Source organism: Lupinus angustifolius, chromosome LG06 (genome assembly GCF_001865875.1).
Source record: "Lupinus angustifolius cultivar Tanjil chromosome LG06, LupAngTanjil_v1.0, whole genome shotgun sequence".
NCBI classification, from domain to species: Eukaryota; Viridiplantae; Streptophyta; class Magnoliopsida; order Fabales; family Fabaceae; genus Lupinus; species Lupinus angustifolius.
Genome location: NC_032014.1, coordinates 13,949,068 through 13,968,214, shown reverse-complemented (window position 1 = coordinate 13,968,214; position 19,147 = coordinate 13,949,068). Strand labels below are relative to the sequence as shown.

Sequence of the window (19,147 nt, the reverse complement as noted above, 5' to 3'; positions counted from 1 at the left end):
AAGAACAGATTCTTCATCTCATCAAAGTTTTAAGGCAAGGTATTAATATCTTTTACAAGATTACACTGAACACCTCTGAATTTTAATAAATTGTACAAATCGACAGACCTTTTCTAAACCTACACAAACTATGTGTAGTTAGATATATAAATTACATTGATAAATGTTATTTTTTAAATAAAAAATGGAGAAGAGTATAATTAAATCAAACAAAATATAATATATTGTGAATATAAGTCCAAATATATTGGTTAATTACAATATAGTATAAGAATAATTTAAACATCTCATTAGAATTATTGATGTAGTTTGTAATGAATAAAAAAATAATGAATTCACATCAACTCTCATACTATTTAGACTTGTCTTCACATTATATTATATTTTGTTTGACATAATTATACTCGTTACTATTTTTTGTTTGAGAAATTACATTTATCTCTTTTACCAAATAGCCAGTATAATATATATAGATAATTATGGGTAATATGCATATAATTTGCTCTATCTTTTAACTTGAGATACCTATATCCACGTTCACGAGTGATTTGTCTAATTATGCTTGAAGGACAACCGAGTTAAGTATCAACAAAATCATAACTTTTTTTTTACACAAACAAAATCATAACTTTATTATCTCATATAATTATTCAGCTATGCAATAATTTATATTACGTACATATTATGATAATAATTTTAACATTTGACAATTATCCTTTATTTTATTATAACTATACTTATAGGGATTGCAATGATATGCATATGGTTAAAAATATTTATACGACAAAGTCGGTTGTCAAAAGTTGAATAATATAAGACCAATTTTGAAAGTATACTATTAGTTTTAGGAAATAGAAAAACAACTTATATGACAATTATGAAAATAAGAAATAACCAACAAGACCAACTTGAAGCAAAATATTTAAAAAATCACATTAAAAACAAAAATTAATTTAAATGAAAAATCCTATATACTTTTGCCATTATTTTTTGAAAACGACAAGAACAATAATTTTTATCAACTTCCAAAATTCATTTTTCTTAGTGTAATTATACTTGTATTCGTTTTGCAATTACAAACAACAAAATATTCATTTATCACTTGCATACCTTAATATCACTTCCATACCTTAATTACAAACAACAAAATAGCCATGTGACATAATTAAATCTATGTTTTTGTTTTATTTTGACTAAAAGGGTAACTGCAAAGTTGGCAATAGCTTTGGTTGCAATTACTATTTACGGCCAGATCAAGCTAGTGGAGTACTTATGAGAAAATGAAACGACGGGTTGTATTGTAATTTACTCCAAAACCATGACTTCTTTTATATCAAACATAAACACAAACACAAACATAAAACAGTTTTTTTTTCTTCCCTACTAAACTCAACTTTTGGTTGGTTCAACCTTTCTTACTTAACAAGTGACCTTCTAAGCCTTAAAGCTACCCTTTTTTCATTCATTCTCATTCTCCTCTCTTCTGCAATTTAAGTGAGTAAAACCCTTTTTCTCTTCTCTCCTATTATATTTCTCTTTTTTTTTGCAATGTACTTACCTATGTTATGTATGTGTTACATGGTTTAATGCTTTCATTAAACTATTTTTTTTGCCTCTGTTCGTATATTTAATATATCTTTAGAGTGAATGAACTTGTCAAAAAGTTTAGCATATTATGTGTTCTCTAAAGATATGTTTTTTTTACATAGAACAACACTTACTCCCCAAGTTACTATATTTAGTATAATCAATTTGAAAATTTCTTCTTGCCTATGGAAATGGTAGGACACTCTAGAGAATTTCCATTTAAAGGAATTTTGCTTTGTTGTGCTCTTCATTTATGAGTTCTTAATACGTATATAACATCAATGTAACTTTCCATAAGTAATGTAGTTTTTTTGTTAATCATGTAGTTGAATTCATTAAGTTTCTGAATAGTCATTGCAGTTATAGGCGAAAAATGCTAGAGATAGATGATATTTGCTTAAGTGACAGAATCTGGTTTTAGCTGTGTGGTAAAAGCTGTTGTGTAAATTTGAAAAAAACACGTAGAAGCGTAAAATGCGTGTTCTCAAGGATTATTTTGCGCATAATAGGAAGGCAAAGATACCCTTTGAGCAAGCTCATTTGAGTATTATCTCAGGAATACAGAACAACAAATAATTAGCTTTTGGTAATACAGGTAAGATTTTATAATTAACGCGTGTTCTGAAGAGTTCATTTTTCTGAAAACTGATTGTTTAGTTTCGTTTCCGAAAATAATAATGTTGGTAGGTAGCTCAAATATGAAAAAGAACAAGTCAGATTCTGTCATTGTAATGATAGGAGTTAAAACTGTTAGTGTTAGAACAAATCAGGGAAACAATGGGAGATCAACTCTTTTCAGATAAGGTTAAGGAAACATGAATTTCATAATTTAAATGTTTCAGAAGGAACAAAGAGTCTTAAGCCTTTATTATTGTGCGAGCCGGGGGTAAATCCACTGTAATTGCTCATACATTGATTTCCAAGTTCTTCAAATGATTTCCCAGTTGTTGAGTATTGAAATATATTCTTGGCATACATTGATTAAGAGTGAATTTATGCTCATGTATTCTAAGCTAGTAAATGTACAAGGACATGTTTATAGTTTAGAGTTAGACTATATGGATAATGGGTTTGCATTTGCATAATTGTACTCACTTGTTCTTTGAGCTTAATTTACCTTCTATCAATATCTTGTAAATGAACAGGTTTCTTGAACTTCTCTGCTGAGTGAAAGCTTACCAAGTTCAATGGATGATGATGATGGTGTTCTCAAAGTGCCATCTAGTGTCATAATCGCGATAAACTTCGATGTTTTAACTGCAGCAGACAAAGTAAAGTACATGATTAATCTTATAATATCAGTTTTTTATTAACCTTTTGCTTACTATAGTAGAAGAGTTACATCAAAGGACACTTGCAATATAGCAGTGTATTCAACCTTTGAAATGAAGCAAACCTTTTCTATAAATTGGACCATAAATTACAAATATATTCTGATTTTATCGTAGTTTATTGTTCAAGTATTGTGTGGCTTCACCTATACAGGAGAAGATAGCGGCTTTGGAGATCAATGCACCTGGGCAAGTCACTTCTTCTGATCTAGGACTACCGAATTTATCTTCCGAGTGCTCCACCTGTGGTTCCACAGACGTAAATTCTTGTGAAGGTGCGGATGGACATTTTGTATGCAATATGTGTTTAAAGGATTGTCTTCTGATCATTTTGAATTTACTATTAGAAATACTAAAAGACTAATGTTCAATTTTAGGCCATTTTGGAGTAATCAAATTTCCTTTTGGCATCTTCCACCCATACTTTTTACCCGAGATTGCAGAAATATTGAACAGAATTTGCCCGGGATGTAAATCTATTCGACGAGAATTATGTACCAAGGTTAGTTACCTTCTGGTACTACTAAATACTAATACAGTTAGTTTACTTTTTTTATTACTATTGTTATCATTGCTATTGTTATTATTATTATTATCATTGTTGTTATTCGGATTTGATTTTGATCTACTATCATTGTAATGAGTTTTACACTACCAAATACCAAAAACATTCTATACTATATTTGTGTGCATGTTAATGAATTAGTGTTGTTTGGGTTGGCTTGTATGAATCTGCATACTCACTACTTCCCTGCTTCATTTTGATGGTTCATTTGTTTTTTATAGGGTGCAAAATCAATGTCTAGAATTAAGAAGACTAGCGGTTGCAAATATTGTGCTGTAAGTTGGTGTGGCTCCGCTTTCATTTATTCATCTCCTCCGAAATTTTTGTTTTCCTTTTTCATTCTTGAGTCCTATGCTGTGTATGAAACAGAGGAGTTCAATGGGTGGGTATCCAACGATGAAATTCAAAGTTTCCTCTTCCTCAAATGATGCCTTCCGAGGAAATGCGATTATTGTTGAAATAAATGACAAGGTTCCAAAGAAGAAGGGAACTTCGGGTCGAGAGCTTCTAGCTGATTATTGGGATTTTGTTCCAAAAGATGCTGAAGAAGATGAAAGCTGTAGGAAATTAAATCGAAGGGTTTTATCACCTCTTCAGGTAGCATTGCCTTTTTATGTACTTGTTTCAATTTTGTAATTTTGTGCTGCATAATATTACTGTGCATAATGTTCAACCTTGACGAGAAGGTTACCGATATGCACATTAATCCTGTTTTGGATAATGTTGCTTACTCACATATGAGCAAATAATGGAGATAATCATTGTTTATGAATTTGAGATCCCAAAATTGCACTTTGGCCTTTTCTGAAGTAGTGTTTAGGCTTGCTATTGCTGTGTAAGTTAATGTTAATATGTTATAGACAACATATCATGGCAACCTTTTACCATGAAAAAATATGTCATAGTGGCCTTGGATAGAAACTCCTAAGCAGGAGAAAAGGATATGATAGTCCCTTTATTTTCCAACTTTCCCAGCATGCTTAATTTTCCAGTATTTTTAATTTACTCAACTTTTTTCTTAATATTTCGATTCAAGACTTGTACTGTTCTGAATAACCACTATTTAGCATATATTTTAAGAGAGTATCTAGGCATAACTCCACTCAATAAGCTAGATCATGGGGGGAGGATTGCCCTAGTCGTTATGAATGGTTAGTTACTCTTATATCAACCAATGTGGGACATAACACTTAAAGTATCCCCTCACACCCATCTGGAGCATAAATCTTTTAGGACTTAGGTGGCATAACATTAGGGTAAGCTCTTATACCAACTTGAGAATGGGCAAATTAGGACTGAATTGTCTATCTTGATGTGTGGTTCAATATATAATAGGAGCAATATTAGTTAGAAGGACATACAATCCTAATCAAATAAAAAAATGAATCCTATGATTACTCCTAATAGATCCAAATTTATTTTTTCATATGTATGCACAATGTTTATGATGTATATACATATATATATATATATCAATATATATATATATATATATATATATATATATATTATATGGTATTCTAACAATATACAAATTACAAAAAGGCCAAAGAAATTTGTACAATTTTCTGCGCCCAAAACTTGGCAATGATGAGGACAGGAAAGCTACAACAATATACCTGATTTTTAACAAGGTTTCATTGCAAACAGATGCATGCATAATTGACACAAATGTCAGGATTCAGGCTAAAGAATTGGTGTTATTTGGTTTTCATTAATAACTTTATTGAGATTCTTCATTATAAAGTGCTTTATAATGACTGTTGGAAGTACTGGAAAACAAGGTCTGGTGATATACCCCCCTCTTTCAAAGTCCCCAAGTTTAATATGGTTTTTCAACTTTTTAATCATTTCCATCAAGAGGTCAAGCTTCTTTGAAAGCGCTATGTTTTTTAATATTTAAAACACTTTCCTTTTGATTTTCAGGTTTATCATTTGTTGAGTGATGTTGATCCAAATTTCATTGAAAAATTTGTTAGGCGATTGGATTTGCTTGGACTCAATAGCTTACTGGTGACACCTAATTCTCAACGTGTGACAGAAGTCATGCATACACTGTCTTATCGAAATAGGTTGAGTTATGTAAGTTTCTATCTTTTTCTCTTTTCTTGTATTGGTTAGTTTTAATATAGCATCATATAAGGTTACTTGAATTCATATGTTTAATATGGTACTTTATATTGCTGAATGTTTTAGGATGAGAGGACCAGGGCTTGCAAGAAGTTGGTTGATTTCAGGGGAACAGCTAATGAGTTAAGTTCCCGAGTTTTGGATTGCCTCAGAATCTCTAAGGCAAGCTGTTACATTATTTTTAAACCTATTGTGTTAGGAAAATTTTCCATAATGGTCCTCATGCTTATGATTCTGCTATTACAATGCAGCTAAATCCTGATCAAACACCAAGTAATAGTTTTGCTGATATCCAGAAAAGAAAGAATGCAGAAAATGTTTGTAATTCTTCCGGTTTGAAATGGATGAAGGATGTGGTTCTTGCAAAACGCAATGATCACTCATTTCGTGCAGTGGTTGTCGGTGATCCAGATCTTGAGCTTAGTGAAATTGGCATACCTTTTCAAATTGCAGAAAGGTTGCAGGTTCCTGAGCATGTGAACATGCAGAATAAGGAGAAGTTGTTTTATTATTGTGAGCTGCTCTTATTAGTAAAGGGTCATATAAAGGTCTGCAGAAAGGGTTCTCCAGTCCTACTGCATAAAAAGGAACATCTCAAGATAGGAGACATATTCTATAGGCCACTTGATGATGGGGATATAGTGTTGATAAATCGGCCTCCTTCCATACATCAACATTCTCTGATTGCGCTTTCCGTTAGGGCCCTTCCTATATCTTCGGTTGTATCTATTAACCCACTCGTTTGTTCACCACTGTGTGGGGATTTTGATGGTGATTGCCTTCACGGATATATTCCGCAATCAGTTGATGCAACAGTAGAGCTCAAAGAGCTAGTTGCTTTAGATAAGCAATTGATTAATGGGCAAAGTGGAAGGAACTTGCTTTCACTTTCTCAGGATAGTTTAACTGCTTCTTATTTGTTGATGGAAGACGTAGTTCTCTTGAATACTTACCAATTACAGCAGCTCCAAATGCTTTCCCCTCATAATTTGACACTGCCTGCTATTGAAAAATCTTGTTCGAGCGAAACCTCAGATTGGAGTGGCAAGCAATTATTCAGCATGCTATTGCCTTCTAATTCTGTCGATGATTGGTTATGTGACTCTGGTTATAACATTGCCCAGAGAATTGTGCACCACTTTCAGGGGAAATCGCTACACTTCTTGTATGGTGTGCAGAAATCTCTATGTGAGTGGTTGTCTATGATAGGATTTAGCGTCTCACTCTCAGATTTGTACCTATCTTCGAATGCTCATGAACGAAAAAATATGACAGAAGAAATCTCCTGGGCCTTGAGAGAAGCAGAAGAAGCATGTACTTTCAAACAGTTACTAGTGGATTATAATTGTAATTTTCTGTCAGGAGTTTGTGAAGATGGTGAAATTGATATGACCATAGAAGCGGAGCATCTTAATTATGAAAGGCAAGTATCCTCTGCTCTCAGTCAAGCTTCTGTTCATGCTTTTAGAAGAGTTTTTCGGGATATTCAAAGTTTAGCCTGCAACCATGCATGTAAGTCCAATACTTTGCTTTGTATGTTTAAGGCTGGAAGCAAGGGTAACTTACTAAAATTAGTACAACACGCCATGTGTCTTGGCCTACAACACTCCCTGGTTCGCTTGTCATACAAAATTCCTTATCAACTCTCATGTGATGGTTGGAATAGTCAAAAATGTGTTTGTCCTGATTCTGTTCAGTCTTACGTTCCCTATGCTGTGATTGAAAGCTCTTTCTTGACTGGGTTGAATCCACTTGAATGTTTTGTTCATTCTGTGACAAATCGTGACAGTTCTTTTAGTGGCAATGCAGATCTCCCTGGAACTTTGACACGAAGATTAATGTTCTTCATGCGCGATTTGTACTATGCATATGATGGAACAGTGAGGAATTTATATGGTAATCAACTTATTCAATTCTCTTATGATCCTGATGGGGACTCATCTTCTGATAGTTTTTACCAAGAGTGCACTATAGGTGGTGAACCAGTTGGAGCACTTTCAGCTTGTGCAATTTCTGAAGCTGCATACAGTGCTTTGGATCAACCTATTAGTCTACTTGAGACATCGCCATTGTTGAGTTTAAAAAATGTTCTTGAGTGCGGTAGCAAGAAAAGTGGTGACCAGACTATGTCTTTATATTTGTCTGAAAAGCTTGGTAAACACATATATGGGTTTGAGTATGCAGCATTAGAAATTAAGGATTACTTGGAGAGAATGTTGTTCTCAGATATTGTTTCTACTGTGATGATAACATATACCCCAAACTCTAATCGTCAAGCAAAATATAGTCCTTGGATTTGCCATTTTCATTTGCACAAAGAAATTGTAATGAGAAGAAAATTAAAATTGCATTCAATTGTGAACACCCTCTACCAACGATGTGACTCAGTGAGAAAAGAACGAAAAGTTAGTTTGCCCAGTTTGAAAATATCATGCAAGTAAGTTTCTTCTGTTGCAGTCCATTAGACATAAGTTGTTAATTCTGGAAATATCCACTTTTCATTAAGGCTTTCCTTTTCATTGATTTATCCAACAAGTATTGATGCTTGACATTATTCGTGCCTACTGTAGACTCTCTTCAAATTCACACTACACACGAGAGAAACACCGGTTGAGAAGACTAGTTTTTTCACACTGATTTCTTCATCTTTATCAATTTGATTTCTAGACTGAAACCGAGAATTCCTATATTCAATTTGATTGTCTTCATTGGAGGATATGGGTCCAGATAGGCAATAAATTACTTGGAGGCATGTTGTTCCTGTTAATTTACTATGTTATTTGTTGCTCTATACCCGCTAAAAAATTATGTCAAGATGCTATGATTTGCATTTTACATGTTTTCTCTTTGTCAAGCTCTGTTTCTTTAACTACTTTATCGTAAATCTCCCAAATCCTTTAATACAAGATGGTACATTTTTTAAGAGAACTATACAAATAATAGAAAGACAGAACAGATGTTGAAGACGAGAAGTGAAGGAAGAAAAATAGAAGATACTCTAAAAGTTACAAAGTATCATGCAAGTATATACTGAATGTTCCACTTATAAGAAGACCTGTAGAGAGATATTTTAAAATGCCCCCGGTCACAGTTATTAATCACATCACATGGCAACTCTACTTCTATTTTGAATAACTGAGTTTCAGTTTTAATCAATAAGTTTCAAGAGTGATCAAAATATACTTCTATTCTGGTGGTGAACCAGTTTTGAAAACACTCTGCGAAACTTTTTGAAGGCACCCTTTTATATATGCCTTAGAATAGTGGCAGAGCTGTTATTATTATAGTAGCTGATTAAATTTGCTTTTGGTACAATCTGTAAATGGTGGGCATAGTCACTCTCAAGAATAGGAATAATGAATAGTATTTTATGTGTTTTTTGGTGTGTTGCCATGTCTCATTACCTACTGAAGAAAGTAAAGGACACCAGATGGTAATGATTACAAACAATATAATGTATGCAGCTTTTATTATCTCTTAACTTTTTCCGGACCAATTTTAATTATTGTTTCGATCTTTACCATCCCTAATGACTTGGATAATGAAATGGCAGGAAGTGTTCTGCAGCTTACAATGCTACAGATGGTGAAGATTCTTGTATTGAAAAAGATAAGGAGAGTGAAGATTGTGTCAAGGTTGAAATTGTGGAAAACTCGATGAATACTATACAACTGGATTCTGTTTGGGACTTGTTGATACCTTTCCTTCTAGGAGCAGCTATAAAAGGTTGGTATTAGTATCCACTTGAATCATCACTGATTATGTCTTTAGAGATGCCACTGGCTTTTTTTATGGTGAATCGCATATTAGCATTTTAGAAATTGCCTTGATATGTGGCTGGAATCTGTATATGCTTTGTTTTGAATTGGTTAGCTTGTCGGAAACTATATGACTTTTAAAGCAGAAACTTTGAATTATTGGTTCATTTTGCAATTGCCTTAATTTTGAATTCTTTTGCTTTCATGCTATATATAGGCTTTTTCTCCAACTTGTCTGATTTTCATATAAGTATATATGAAGTTAGATTAAGCTGTAGTATTCAGGAACTAGTATTAGTTTGTTTAAGTCTTTGAAAATTGATAAAGAAAGGTTATTATCAGTTTAAATTCCAGGAAAAAACTGGGGGTATTTGCTCTACAGAAAAAAAAGCAAGGATTGTGGTTATCTTACACTCAGAAAAGTGCTCAATGTGGAATTATTTCTGTATTTCAATTTTTAGTGTTTTCTATTTTGATTAAGTCATACAATTTGAAAATGAGGCCTCAATTCAACCATAAATTATCAATATTTTGACTACATCTGGCATACAACATACATTGCTTTTACAGTAAAATACATATTTGCAGTTATCATCATGAATATACAAATTACAAAAAGGCCAAAGAAATTTGTACAATTTTCTGCGCCCAAAACTTGGCAATGATGAGGACAGGAAAGCTACAACAATATACCTGATTTTTAACAAGGTTTCATTGCAAACAGATGCATGCATAATTGACACAAATGTCAGGATTCAGGCTAAAGAATTGGTGTTATTTGGTTTTCATTAATAACTTTATTGAGATTCTTCATTATAAAGTGCTTTATAATGACTGTTGGAAGTACTGGAAAACAAGGTCTGGTGATATACCCCCCTCTTTCAAAGTCCCCAAGTTTAATATGGTTTTTCAACTTTTTAATCATTTCCATCAAGAGGTCAAGCTTCTTTGAAAGCGCTATGTTTTTTAATATTTAAAACACTTTCCTTTTGATTTTCAGGTTTATCATTTGTTGAGTGATGTTGATCCAAATTTCATTGAAAAATTTGTTAGGCGATTGGATTTGCTTGGACTCAATAGCTTACTGGTGACACCTAATTCTCAACGTGTGACAGAAGTCATGCATACACTGTCTTATCGAAATAGGTTGAGTTATGTAAGTTTCTATCTTTTTCTCTTTTCTTGTATTGGTTAGTTTTAATATAGCATCATATAAGGTTACTTGAATTCATATGTTTAATATGGTACTTTATATTGCTGAATGTTTTAGGATGAGAGGACCAGGGCTTGCAAGAAGTTGGTTGATTTCAGGGGAACAGCTAATGAGTTAAGTTCCCGAGTTTTGGATTGCCTCAGAATCTCTAAGGCAAGCTGTTACATTATTTTTAAACCTATTGTGTTAGGAAAATTTTCCATAATGGTCCTCATGCTTATGATTCTGCTATTACAATGCAGCTAAATCCTGATCAAACACCAAGTAATAGTTTTGCTGATATCCAGAAAAGAAAGAATGCAGAAAATGTTTGTAATTCTTCCGGTTTGAAATGGATGAAGGATGTGGTTCTTGCAAAACGCAATGATCACTCATTTCGTGCAGTGGTTGTCGGTGATCCAGATCTTGAGCTTAGTGAAATTGGCATACCTTTTCAAATTGCAGAAAGGTTGCAGGTTCCTGAGCATGTGAACATGCAGAATAAGGAGAAGTTGTTTTATTATTGTGAGCTGCTCTTATTAGTAAAGGGTCATATAAAGGTCTGCAGAAAGGGTTCTCCAGTCCTACTGCATAAAAAGGAACATCTCAAGATAGGAGACATATTCTATAGGCCACTTGATGATGGGGATATAGTGTTGATAAATCGGCCTCCTTCCATACATCAACATTCTCTGATTGCGCTTTCCGTTAGGGCCCTTCCTATATCTTCGGTTGTATCTATTAACCCACTCGTTTGTTCACCACTGTGTGGGGATTTTGATGGTGATTGCCTTCACGGATATATTCCGCAATCAGTTGATGCAACAGTAGAGCTCAAAGAGCTAGTTGCTTTAGATAAGCAATTGATTAATGGGCAAAGTGGAAGGAACTTGCTTTCACTTTCTCAGGATAGTTTAACTGCTTCTTATTTGTTGATGGAAGACGTAGTTCTCTTGAATACTTACCAATTACAGCAGCTCCAAATGCTTTCCCCTCATAATTTGACACTGCCTGCTATTGAAAAATCTTGTTCGAGCGAAACCTCAGATTGGAGTGGCAAGCAATTATTCAGCATGCTATTGCCTTCTAATTCTGTCGATGATTGGTTATGTGACTCTGGTTATAACATTGCCCAGAGAATTGTGCACCACTTTCAGGGGAAATCGCTACACTTCTTGTATGGTGTGCAGAAATCTCTATGTGAGTGGTTGTCTATGATAGGATTTAGCGTCTCACTCTCAGATTTGTACCTATCTTCGAATGCTCATGAACGAAAAAATATGACAGAAGAAATCTCCTGGGCCTTGAGAGAAGCAGAAGAAGCATGTACTTTCAAACAGTTACTAGTGGATTATAATTGTAATTTTCTGTCAGGAGTTTGTGAAGATGGTGAAATTGATATGACCATAGAAGCGGAGCATCTTAATTATGAAAGGCAAGTATCCTCTGCTCTCAGTCAAGCTTCTGTTCATGCTTTTAGAAGAGTTTTTCGGGATATTCAAAGTTTAGCCTGCAACCATGCATGTAAGTCCAATACTTTGCTTTGTATGTTTAAGGCTGGAAGCAAGGGTAACTTACTAAAATTAGTACAACACGCCATGTGTCTTGGCCTACAACACTCCCTGGTTCGCTTGTCATACAAAATTCCTTATCAACTCTCATGTGATGGTTGGAATAGTCAAAAATGTGTTTGTCCTGATTCTGTTCAGTCTTACGTTCCCTATGCTGTGATTGAAAGCTCTTTCTTGACTGGGTTGAATCCACTTGAATGTTTTGTTCATTCTGTGACAAATCGTGACAGTTCTTTTAGTGGCAATGCAGATCTCCCTGGAACTTTGACACGAAGATTAATGTTCTTCATGCGCGATTTGTACTATGCATATGATGGAACAGTGAGGAATTTATATGGTAATCAACTTATTCAATTCTCTTATGATCCTGATGGGGACTCATCTTCTGATAGTTTTTACCAAGAGTGCACTATAGGTGGTGAACCAGTTGGAGCACTTTCAGCTTGTGCAATTTCTGAAGCTGCATACAGTGCTTTGGATCAACCTATTAGTCTACTTGAGACATCGCCATTGTTGAGTTTAAAAAATGTTCTTGAGTGCGGTAGCAAGAAAAGTGGTGACCAGACTATGTCTTTATATTTGTCTGAAAAGCTTGGTAAACACATATATGGGTTTGAGTATGCAGCATTAGAAATTAAGGATTACTTGGAGAGAATGTTGTTCTCAGATATTGTTTCTACTGTGATGATAACATATACCCCAAACTCTAATCGTCAAGCAAAATATAGTCCTTGGATTTGCCATTTTCATTTGCACAAAGAAATTGTAATGAGAAGAAAATTAAAATTGCATTCAATTGTGAACACCCTCTACCAACGATGTGACTCAGTGAGAAAAGAACGAAAAGTTAGTTTGCCCAGTTTGAAAATATCATGCAAGTAAGTTTCTTCTGTTGCAGTCCATTAGACATAAGTTGTTAATTCTGGAAATATCCACTTTTCATTAAGGCTTTCCTTTTCATTGATTTATCCAACAAGTATTGATGCTTGACATTATTCGTGCCTACTGTAGACTCTCTTCAAATTCACACTACACACGAGAGAAACACCGGTTGAGAAGACTAGTTTTTTCACACTGATTTCTTCATCTTTATCAATTTGATTTCTAGACTGAAACCGAGAATTCCTATATTCAATTTGATTGTCTTCATTGGAGGATATGGGTCCAGATAGGCAATAAATTACTTGGAGGCATGTTGTTCCTGTTAATTTACTATGTTATTTGTTGCTCTATACCCGCTAAAAAATTATGTCAAGATGCTATGATTTGCATTTTACATGTTTTCTCTTTGTCAAGCTCTGTTTCTTTAACTACTTTATCGTAAATCTCCCAAATCCTTTAATACAAGATGGTACATTTTTTAAGAGAACTATACAAATAATAGAAAGACAGAACAGATGTTGAAGACGAGAAGTGAAGGAAGAAAAATAGAAGATACTCTAAAAGTTACAAAGTATCATGCAAGTATATACTGAATGTTCCACTTATAAGAAGACCTGTAGAGAGATATTTTAAAATGCCCCCGGTCACAGTTATTAATCACATCACATGGCAACTCTACTTCTATTTTGAATAACTGAGTTTCAGTTTTAATCAATAAGTTTCAAGAGTGATCAAAATATACTTCTATTCTGGTGGTGAACCAGTTTTGAAAACACTCTGCGAAACTTTTTGAAGGCACCCTTTTATATATGCCTTAGAATAGTGGCAGAGCTGTTATTATTATAGTAGCTGATTAAATTTGCTTTTGGTACAATCTGTAAATGGTGGGCATAGTCACTCTCAAGAATAGGAATAATGAATAGTATTTTATGTGTTTTTTGGTGTGTTGCCATGTCTCATTACCTACTGAAGAAAGTAAAGGACACCAGATGGTAATGATTACAAACAATATAATGTATGCAGCTTTTATTATCTCTTAACTTTTTCCGGACCAATTTTAATTATTGTTTCGATCTTTACCATCCCTAATGACTTGGATAATGAAATGGCAGGAAGTGTTCTGCAGCTTACAATGCTACAGATGGTGAAGATTCTTGTATTGAAAAAGATAAGGAGAGTGAAGATTGTGTCAAGGTTGAAATTGTGGAAAACTCGATGAATACTATACAACTGGATTCTGTTTGGGACTTGTTGATACCTTTCCTTCTAGGAGCAGCTATAAAAGGTTGGTATTAGTATCCACTTGAATCATCACTGATTATGTCTTTAGAGATGCCACTGGCTTTTTTTATGGTGAATCGCATATTAGCATTTTAGAAATTGCCTTGATATGTGGCTGGAATCTGTATATGCTTTGTTTTGAATTGGTTAGCTTGTCGGAAACTATATGACTTTTAAAGCAGAAACTTTGAATTATTGGTTCATTTTGCAATTGCCTTAATTTTGAATTCTTTTGCTTTCATGCTATATATAGGCTTTTTCTCCAACTTGTCTGATTTTCATATAAGTATATATGAAGTTAGATTAAGCTGTAGTATTCAGGAACTAGTATTAGTTTGTTTAAGTCTTTGAAAATTGATAAAGAAAGGTTATTATCAGTTTAAATTCCAGGAAAAAACTGGGGGTATTTGCTCTACAGAAAAAAAAGCAAGGATTGTGGTTATCTTACACTCAGAAAAGTGCTCAATGTGGAATTATTTCTGTATTTCAATTTTTAGTGTTTTCTATTTTGATTAAGTCATACAATTTGAAAATGAGGCCTCAATTCAACCATAAATTATCAATATTTTGACTACATCTGGCATACAACATACATTGCTTTTACAGTAAAATACATATTTGCAGTTATCATCATGAATTCCTGGAATGTTCTTTAGGATTTATGGAGATCAAGAAGGTTGATATTCTTTGGAATAATCAGTCAAAGGTATCAAGATCTAATAATGGTTCCCCCGGTGAACTGTACTTGAGGGTTAGTATATCTGGTGACTCTGGCAGTGGAAGATCGTGGGGCGCACTAATAAATCACTGTTTCCAGATAATGGATATGATTGACTGGACGCACAGTCATCCAGATAGCATTCACCATATTTGTTCAGTCTATGGAATAGATGCAGGGCGGGAATATTTTCTTCATGTGTGTATAATTTAATAAGCTTCACCCCTTCTTTGTTTTGTTACAATTGAAATATATGGCAATGTTCAACTATCTTACCAGCATATGATTTTAAATACAGAGTTTAGCATCTGCAATATCCGATACTGGCAAGGCAGTCCTTCCTAAGCATCTGCTTCTTGTTGCCAATAGTCTTTCGGCAAGTGGTGAGTTTGTGGGATTGAATGCTAAAGGAATGGCCCTGCAAAGACAACATGCGTGTGTTTCATCACCTTTCGTGGAATCATGTTTTTCTGTTAGTTTGTTTTCCTTCACATTATGATTCATGTCAAATGCTTATGATTTATCACGTAAGAAGATTACAATATCTAACATAAGTTATGTGTGGAATCTTGCAGAATCCTGGTCGTTGCTTTATAAAAGCTGCTAAGTCTGGAGTTGTGGATCATCTCCAGGGAAGCCTAGATGCACTCGCTTGGGGAAAAAGCCCTACCATGGGTTCAACTGGACAGTTCGATATAATATTTTTGGAGGTGAAGTTAATGGTTTTCTTATCTATTAAATTTCTAGCTTCAAATCAGAACTTATTGGATCATGAGTTCAAAGTAGTACCCATGAATGTACAAGGCAGTTCTGAATTTTTTTCCGATGTTAGGATTGGGAAAGGAAATGCTAATAAGATATCGAGATTTGAGCATGTGTAATGCGATTTTGGTCAGTAGTCTGACATTTGTTTTATTAATTTTGTCAGGGACAAGAACTTGCTATTCCTGTAGATGTGTATAACTTTCTAGAAGCCAGTTCTGGCAAGCTGAATGAAAATATCAATGCCCCTACCGCCGTTCAAAACAATTTATCGGACAAATGTAGTTCTGAATTTAGGCATAAAAATGGTGGTTATGCCTTGAAGTGGAGCAAGACTTTGGAAAGCCTGATACGGAATTCCGTTACTGTTAATGATATTCGGAAGCTGCTTTTTAGATCAAAGTGCATATTGAAAAAGTAAGATAATCCATGTATATCTTTGTCTTGCTCCTATGTATTTTATTGTGTATTTACTATCTAGTAGCAGCAAATAATGTCTCAGTTCTTAAGCACTGCATAGAATATGTACCGACAGTTAAAATAGCTATAGCGTGCATTATATTAAATTGAACAATTAACAGTTTACAGATTCAGTGTTTTATTGTTCCAGCCATGCATGATCGTTTCTTGCAGTTAGGTGTTTCCACTCAAATATTTTCTGCTGCATAATCACTGAATCATGTTTTCTTATGGTCATGCTTTACAATATTCTGGAAGTAGTTGTTCCTTTGAGTACAATATGTTCATGCTGTTCCATGCATTACTTGCCTTATAGGTGGTTTTTGAAATTCTACCTGTTCTGATGGAAAGGTTTTATTTAACTACTTCCTGTGTTTGTACCAAGTATGACCGCCAAAACAGTTGAGTTATTACTACTAGGTGTGGTTTAAATATCTTTTAGACTACTCCTTTCATTGTTGTTTGGTTTTGAGATGAAACTTTAACATTGTATCAGAGGCAGAGCCCAACTTCTCCTTGATTGTCATGGGCCAAAAGTTACCCTTTTGTCAAGGTCAAAAGGTAATCCATCGTCCGCTTAATCTGGCAGACTTATGTGGAGGGGGCATGTTGAGAAGTAAATCAAAATAAACTAGATTGTCTGGACTCAATACAATTTTCATTTTTTCCCAATGACTAAAAACAAAACAATCCTCTGTTCCTGGACTAAATATATATTTAAGCCAAATGTTAATCTTATCATGGATTTTAAGTAACTGTCTATTAATATTGAATAATAATTGCCTTCTGATCCCATTTGAGTCTGTTCATTCTTCTGTTTTGCTATTAGGTCAACGGATATGTTACCTGAAGAGGTTCTTGTGTATGTTTGTCTATGTTCCCTTACATGAATGGAGTCTATGGTTTAGATAATATTGTTAACTCTTGCTGTTTTCTATGTAGGTATTCTACTAATTCTACAGATCAGCAGCAACTAGGTGAGAGAGATAAGTCAACAATGTTGATGCTTTTGCATTTTCATCCTAATAGAAATGAGAAGATTGGCATTGGACCACAATACATAAAGGTATGTGTTAGCATGTAAAGGTTTGGATATGTTTGGTCAAAATGTTTTTTCTTCATGCTAATGAGTGTAGAACTTAAGTAAATAAACTTGTTCACTAGTTTGCTTTTGCTCAAGTTTTACTTGCTATATAAACTGAAAGTAGATATCAGGGGTTGATTAGTTGTTTACTTGTTGTCTGATTTCGTTTTCAGTAAATATGTTTCTTTAATAATTATATACATTTTGTTTCCACCATTTTCTTTACAAAACTTTAAATACAAGTAGAATGAAAACAATGTGTCATGTTATAGTTATTGACGAGAACATATAGTAATGGATAATGATAAGATGAACCAAACCAAACAAAAAGTTTTCTGGCAGTGTATCATTGATCCTTAAGAAAAATGTCATGTGTTTAAAGTTTGAACATTTTTATTGGGAAATGTTATTTTTGATTTTGTCTGTTACACTTAGCAAACATCTCTACATTGTACTTCATGAAGGATGAAGGACCATGGAGTTAGTCAATGTTTTGAACCCCATTCCCAACTCCCCTAGTGCTAGGTTGTACAATCATAGGTTTTTTCCTAGTTTGTCGGGTCCGGGGAGGATAAATTTATACAGCTTTACCTACAAGTGAAAAGACTATTTCCAGTATTTTAACATGCGACCTCATGGTCACTAAACCAACAACCTTAAATGGCTTTGTCACGATAGAATTCTGTGATTGCTTTATCTACATTTTGTATAGTACAGATAATCTATTATACATTTCAATGTAAATATGCACCTCTCATAGTATTAAGATTGAGAAAGAGATGCATGCATGTGCCAATTTTTCTGTTACCCATGTAAAGATTTTTACTACTCACCCACATGGATTGATTGGATAAATTCTTATTAATAAATTACCAAACTCAAATGCACTTTTTTTCTTTTTATACACAGGTTGGATGGCACCCTAAGTATAAGGATACACATTGCTTCTTTATAGTACGGAGTGATGGCACTTCTGAAGATTTTTCATATCGTAAGTGCATCATTGGTGCTCTTGAAATTGTTCACCCACAAAAGGCAAAGACCAGGAAGAAAAAATGGTTAGAAAATGCTTAATGCATGTTTGTGAATATAGTTTTCTATATCTTCCTAACACATCCTCCTAAAAATCGTTTTTTTACTAGATGGTGTAAAGTATTGAATGAGAAAGTAAATGTACTAACGTACATTTGTCTTGAAAATATACAAAGCATTCAAAGTTTTCTCAATTTAGTGATTAGAAAGATTTTTAGGTGGATGGGTTAGGAGGATTTAGAATTATTCTTGTGAATATAGATTTTGTAGGCTCTTTGATCCATTTCGTTTGAATTTGGAATGAAAATAATTTCTAAAATTGTATTTTTGATAACTGCAATTAACTGGATCAATTAATTTGATAGGGTGGAAATCTTATCAAATTTTGAGTTTGTAATTAGCTAATCAATTTACAAATTATTGCAAAACAGAAAATTTATTTCCTGAAATAAACTCTCTTTTTATATGTTATATATAACTGATTTTTTATGTACTACCAATAGTATCTTCTTATCCTATAGATAAAGAGTTAATTTCTTTTAAAATATATGATTGTCTTTTCCGACAAATGTTACTCACACAAAATAAATTTAGTCTTTAGTATTGCTACCCATACTATAATTGATTGATTATAGTGGATACTTCTTTTTCCCGAGGTGGTTTTTTTGTTATTGATTTTGTTTTATTGTTTCCTTCATTTGGATTTATTATCTCTGCAATAATTCACAATATTATTTTTATTATTATTTAAAATATAAATCTGATATGTCTGATGAAAATTTCATTTTAAACAGA

At 33.6% G+C, this 19,147-nt stretch overlaps 2 protein-coding genes across 2 annotated transcripts; both read left to right on the top strand.

Annotated features, from left to right (window-relative positions):
• Positions 2,775–8,091, top strand: LOC109350136 (DNA-directed RNA polymerase IV subunit 1-like). The gene is made up of 8 exons (XM_019591284.1): positions 2,775–2,858; positions 3,073–3,193; positions 3,296–3,420; positions 3,705–3,766; positions 3,858–4,080; positions 5,410–5,565; positions 5,680–5,775; positions 5,865–8,091. Exons 1-8 carry the CDS (start codon positions 2,775–2,777, stop codon positions 8,052–8,054), a joined length of 3,057 nt encoding a protein of 1,018 aa, XP_019446829.1. The 3' UTR covers positions 8,055–8,091.
• Positions 10,821–18,612, top strand: LOC109350484 (DNA-directed RNA polymerase IV subunit 1-like). Its single transcript, XM_019591715.1, has 8 exons — positions 10,821–13,012; positions 14,126–14,301; positions 14,954–15,213; positions 15,314–15,487; positions 15,591–15,725; positions 15,944–16,194; positions 17,179–17,302; positions 18,230–18,612. The coding sequence occupies exons 1-8, from the start codon at positions 10,821–10,823 to the stop codon at positions 18,392–18,394; spliced, it is 3,477 nt and encodes a 1,158-aa protein (XP_019447260.1). The 3' UTR covers positions 18,395–18,612.

Bases quoted from the DNA above. Each gene is read 5' to 3' on its own strand.
- LOC109350136 (XM_019591284.1), top strand. From the start codon at position 2,775: ATGGATGATGATGATGGTGTTCTCAAAGTGCCATCTAGTGTCATAATC. The intron at 3,194-3,295 runs GTGCGGATGGAC...GTTCAATTTTAG, and splicing joins AGACGTAAATTCTTGTGAAG to GCCATTTTGGAGTAATCAAA. The intron at 3,767-3,857 runs GTGTGGCTCCGC...GAAACAGAGGAG, and splicing joins AAATATTGTGCTGTAAGTTG to TTCAATGGGTGGGTATCCAA.
- LOC109350484 (XM_019591715.1), top strand. From the start codon at position 10,821: ATGCAGCTAAATCCTGATCAAACACCAAGTAATAGTTTTGCTGATATC. The intron at 14,302-14,953 runs GTTGGTATTAGT...AATGTTCTTTAG, and splicing joins TCTAGGAGCAGCTATAAAAG to GATTTATGGAGATCAAGAAG. The intron at 15,488-15,590 runs GTTAGTTTGTTT...GGAATCTTGCAG, and splicing joins TCGTGGAATCATGTTTTTCT to AATCCTGGTCGTTGCTTTAT.